Genomic DNA, 4,413 nt, shown 5'->3' with positions numbered 1-4,413 from the left:
CATTCCCGGGATGATTCCCCATTCCCCATTCCCCATTCCCCATTCCCCATTCCCCATTCCCTGGGATGATTCCCATTCCCCATTCCCTGGGATGATTCCCATTCCCCATTCCCGGGATGGTTCCCCATCCCCACATCCCGGGCTTCTCCCCAATCCCGAATTTCCCGTCCCTCTTTATTCCCACGGACCCCCGGCAGCTCCTGGGGATCCCCATTCCCGAGGATCTTCTCCCATCCCCCCATCCATGGATTTCCCGCTTTTCCTGGGGTCCATCCCGTTTTTCCCTCATCCCACGGGATCCCGGGATGTTCCCGCCTTGCACTGAGCAAAAAACTCCGGGAAGAATCCCCCTTTTTCCTTGGAAAAATCCCACCCCGAGGGTTCCTCTGGAGGCGCTGGGAGCCGAGCTTTTCCCGGGATAAAATTGGGATCGGCCGCGATTCCCGCCCTGGGAGCCTCTGGATCACCGGGAGAGGGATCCAGAGCGGGAAGGGGCTGGATCCGGGCAGATCCCGGCGCTGCTTCTCCCAAGGATTCCCAACCTCGCCGCAGAAACCGGGAATTCGCTGTGTCCCGGGAATCCTGGGCTCCGCAGCTGCTCCTGGGATGTGGGGATACTTCTCCTCCTGGGATTTTGGGAATTCTGCTCCCGGTTTTGTGGGGATTCATCTCCAGGTTTTTGGGGATTCATCTCCAGGTTTTTGGGGATCCTTCTCCTGGGATTTTGGGAATTCTGCGCCCGGTTTTGTGGGGATTCTTCTCCCATTTTTTGGTGGATTGCCCTGGGATTTTGTGGATTCATCTGCCATATTTTTCGGGATTCATCTCCCGGCTTTTGGGGATTCTCCTCCTGGAATTCCCTGGTTCCCGTGGATCCCTGTCCTGGTTTCTGTGCATCCGCAGGGAGAATTCCCAGCCTGGGTGAGCCGGGAGAGGTTCCCACTGCAGGAAGAGAATTCCAGGAGGAAAAATCCCAACCTTTCCCGGGACATTTCCCCGGGATCATCCCTTGGCAACGGGAGCCTTCCCAAGGCTCCGACCTTCCCGAGCTTCCCGGTGCCCTCCAGGCGCTCCGGGATTTCCGGGCGGATGCTCCATCGATCCCACGGATCGATCGCATGGATCGATCCCGGCAGCGGGATCCGCCTTTTCCCGGGATGAGCTCTCCCTGAGCCCGTTCCCGCTCTGCCGGCGCCGGCTCCGTCCCGCCGGGAGCCTCCCGCAGCTTTTCCAGGGCTGCATTTGGGGCCGAGGCCCCTTTCCCGAGCCCTTTTCCCTGTTTTCCGCAGGAACGCGCCGGGAGCGGCTCCGGGCGGAGCAGCCGGGCCCCCCCGCCATGGCCTCGGCCCCGCCCGCAGCAGGTACTGGCATCGCCGGGATCTGGGAATCCCCTGGGAATCCCCTGGGAATCCCCTGGGAATCGCGGGAATCCCCTGGGAATCTCGGGAAGGGGACGCCCGGGCCGGGCCGGGAAGGAGGGAGCAGCACCCGGGGTATCCCGGCTGGAGCCGCTGGGATCGGGAATGCCGATCGGGAATGCCGGGGTTCGGGGGGGAGCTGATCCCGATCTCCGTCCCCTCCCTCCATCCCCTCCCTCCCCTCCCTCCATCGCCCTTTTCCATCCTCCAATTCCATCCCCTTCTCCCTCCTCCTCCATCCCCTTCCCCGTTTCTCTCCATCCCCCTTTTCCATCTCCTCCCTCCCCCTCTCCTCCATCTCCCTCCTCTCCCTCCGTTCCCCTTCTCCTGTTCCATTTCCATCCCCTTTTTCCTCTTCCATCTCTTCCACCTCCCTTCTCTCCCTCCATCCCCTGCTCCTCCTCCATCCCATTTTTCCTCCATCTCCTCCATCCCCTTTTCCTCATCTCCCTTCATTCCCTTTTCCTCCTCCTGCTCCATCCCTTTTCCCCTTCTCCTTCTCCCTTTCCCTCCTCTCCCTCAATCCCCCTTCTCCTCCTCCATCTCCATCCCCTGCTCCTCCTCCATCCCTTTTCCATCCCCTCCCTCCCTTTTCCATCCCCTCCATCCCTTTTCCATCCCTTTTCCACCTCCTCCATCCCTTTTCCATCCCCTCCATCCCTTTTCCATCCCTTCTCCACCTCCTCCATCCCTTTCCCACCTCCTCCATCCCTTTTCCATCCCCTCTATCCCCTTTTCCATCCCTTTCCCATCCCCTCCCTCCCTTTCCCACCTCCTCCCTCCCTTTTCCCCATCCCCGTTTCCCGTTCTCCCTTTCCCATTCCGTGGTTTCCGTGCCCGTTCCCGGTGCAGGATGTGCCCCGGATCCCCCCAGCCCCCCGGGCACGGAGGAGCTGGGCCAGGCCTTCGACTTCGAGGACAGTGAGGAGGAGGAGGAGGAGGATTCGGGAGCCGATCCCGGAGCCGATCCCGATCCCGGAGCCGATCCCGGAGCCGATCCCGGAGCCGATCCCGGAGCCGATCCCGGTGCTGCCGTGGTTCTCCAGGCGCCGCCGCGCCGGCGGCGCGCGCCCGGCTCCGGTGAGGAGCGTTCCCGGTATTCCCGGGGCCGATTCCCGGTGTTCCCGGCGTGTCCCGGGGGTGCCAAAGCCGCTTCTCTTTGCTTTCCTTCCCCGCAGACGGGCTGGGCCCGGAGACCCAGGAAGGGTGAGTGGGATCGGGGCATTCAGTGGGATTTCCTGGGAATTCTGCTGGGATTTGGGGGATTTGGTGGGATTTCCGTGGAGTTTCCTTGGGGTTCCCGTGGGATTTGGGGGGTTTGGTGGGATTTCCATGGAGTCTGGGCGGTTCCGTGGAGTTTCCTTGGGGTTCCCGTGGGATTTGGGGGATTTAGTGGGATTTCCAGGGAATTCTGCTGGGATTTGGGGGGTTTAGTGGGATTTCCGTGGAGTTTTCTTGGGGTTCCCGTGGGATTTGGGGGGTTTAGTGGGATTTCCAGGGAATTCTGCTGGGATTTGGGGGATTTGGTGGGATTTCTGTGGAGTTTCCTTGGGGTTCCCATGGGATTTGGGGGGTTTAGTGGGATTTCCAGGGAATTCTGCTGGGATTTGGGGGGTTTAGTGGGATTTCCATGGAGTTTCCTTGGGGTTCCTGTGGGACCTGGGGTAGTTTAGTGGGATTTCCTGGGAATTCTGGTGGGATTTGGGGGGTTTAGTGGGATTTCCATGGAATCCTGGTGGGATCTGGGGGGTTTAGTGGGATTTCCGTGGAGTCTGGGGGGTTCCGTGGAGTTTCCATGGAGTTCCCGTGGGATCTGGGGGATTTAGTGGGATTTCCAGGGAATTCTGCTGGGATTTGGGAGGTTTGGGAGATTTCCTGGGAATTCTGGTGGGATTTGGGGGGTTTGGGGAGATTTCCAGGGAATTCTGGTGAGATTTGGGGGAGTTCAGTGGGAGTCCCAGGGAATTCTGCTGGGATTTGGGGGGTTTGGTGGGATTTCCCGGGAGCTTTGGGGGTTCTGGTGGGATTTCGGAGGATTTGGTGGCATTTCCAGGGCTCCCAGGAGGTTCTGGTGGGAATTCCGGGGGTTCTGCTGGGATTTTGGCTCCCTGGTTGGATCGCGGGGCTCCGTCCCCTCCGCTGCCCGGCCTCAGTTTCCCCAACCTCTCCCCATTCCCGAGTTCCAAGCAGGAGAACTCCGGGATTTTGGGATCTTTCCCACCTCCCTGAGAAGCTGGGATGGCCCCAAATCCCGGGATGCCGAGGAGCAGAGGGGGCTGGAACGGGATGGATTTTGTTCCTGGGATAGGAATGGGGGCGGGAGCTTTGGGGGCGCCCGATCCCGAGGGATTTGTCTCCGATCCCGAGGGATTTCCCTGATCCCGAGGGATTTCCCCCGATCCCGAGGGGTTTGTCCCCGATCCCGAGGGATTTTTCCCTGGAATGCTGCCTGAGCCCGTTCCCGCAGGCTCCCGGCGCGGGTGAGCAATGGAGAGGCCGGAGGAGATTCCCACATCCGGAACCGCACCTGGAAGAGGGAGAGCATCTGCCGAGGTGGGGGAAATCTGGGATAACCCCCTGGAAAACCTCCGGGTACCCCTGGGATACCCCTGGATACCCCCTGGGATCCCCCTGGGATCCCCCTGGATACCCCCTGGATACCCCCTGGATCCCCCTGGATACCCCTGGATACCCCTGGATCCCCCTGGGATCCCCCTGGATACCCCCTGGATACCCCCTGGATCCCCCTGGATCCCCCTGGATCCCCCTGGGATCCCCCTGGGATACCCCTGGGATACCCCTGGGATACCCCTGGATCCCCCTGGGACACCCTGGATCCCCCTGGATCCCCCTGGGATCCCCCTGGGATCCCCCTGGGATAATCCTGGGACACCCCTGGATCCCCCTGGGACACCCCTGGATCCCCTTGGATACCCCTGGGATTCCCCTGGACACCCCCTGGATCCCCCTGGATCCCCCTGGATACCCCTGGGAT

General features: G+C 61.3%; 1 protein-coding gene across 10 annotated transcripts in view; it reads left to right on the top strand.

The window, feature by feature from the left end:
* The window catches only part of ARHGEF10L (Rho guanine nucleotide exchange factor 10 like), a 43,573-nt gene that overhangs the window by 5,230 nt on the left and 33,930 nt on the right, over positions 1 to 4,413 (top strand). For all 10 annotated transcript variants that reach the window (XM_042013269.1, XM_042013270.1, XM_042013273.1 and 7 more), the window contains exons 2-5: positions 1,290 to 1,361; positions 2,271 to 2,498; positions 2,597 to 2,624; positions 3,886 to 3,971. In XM_042013269.1, coding sequence (XP_041869203.1) covers positions 1,290 to 1,361; positions 2,271 to 2,498; positions 2,597 to 2,624; positions 3,886 to 3,971 — 414 coding nt within the window. The remainder of the gene's footprint in view (positions 1 to 1,289; positions 1,362 to 2,270; positions 2,499 to 2,596; positions 2,625 to 3,885; positions 3,972 to 4,413) is intronic.

This window comes from Corvus kubaryi, unplaced genomic scaffold, assembly GCF_017639235.1.
Source record: "Corvus kubaryi isolate FWS band 111438036 unplaced genomic scaffold, C.kubaryi_AGA036_p1.0 split1-37344, whole genome shotgun sequence".
Lineage (NCBI taxonomy): Eukaryota > Metazoa > Chordata > Aves > Passeriformes > Corvidae > Corvus > Corvus kubaryi.
The sequence above is the reverse complement of the archived record's forward strand: the minus strand, read 5'-3'. Positions and strand labels throughout refer to the sequence as shown.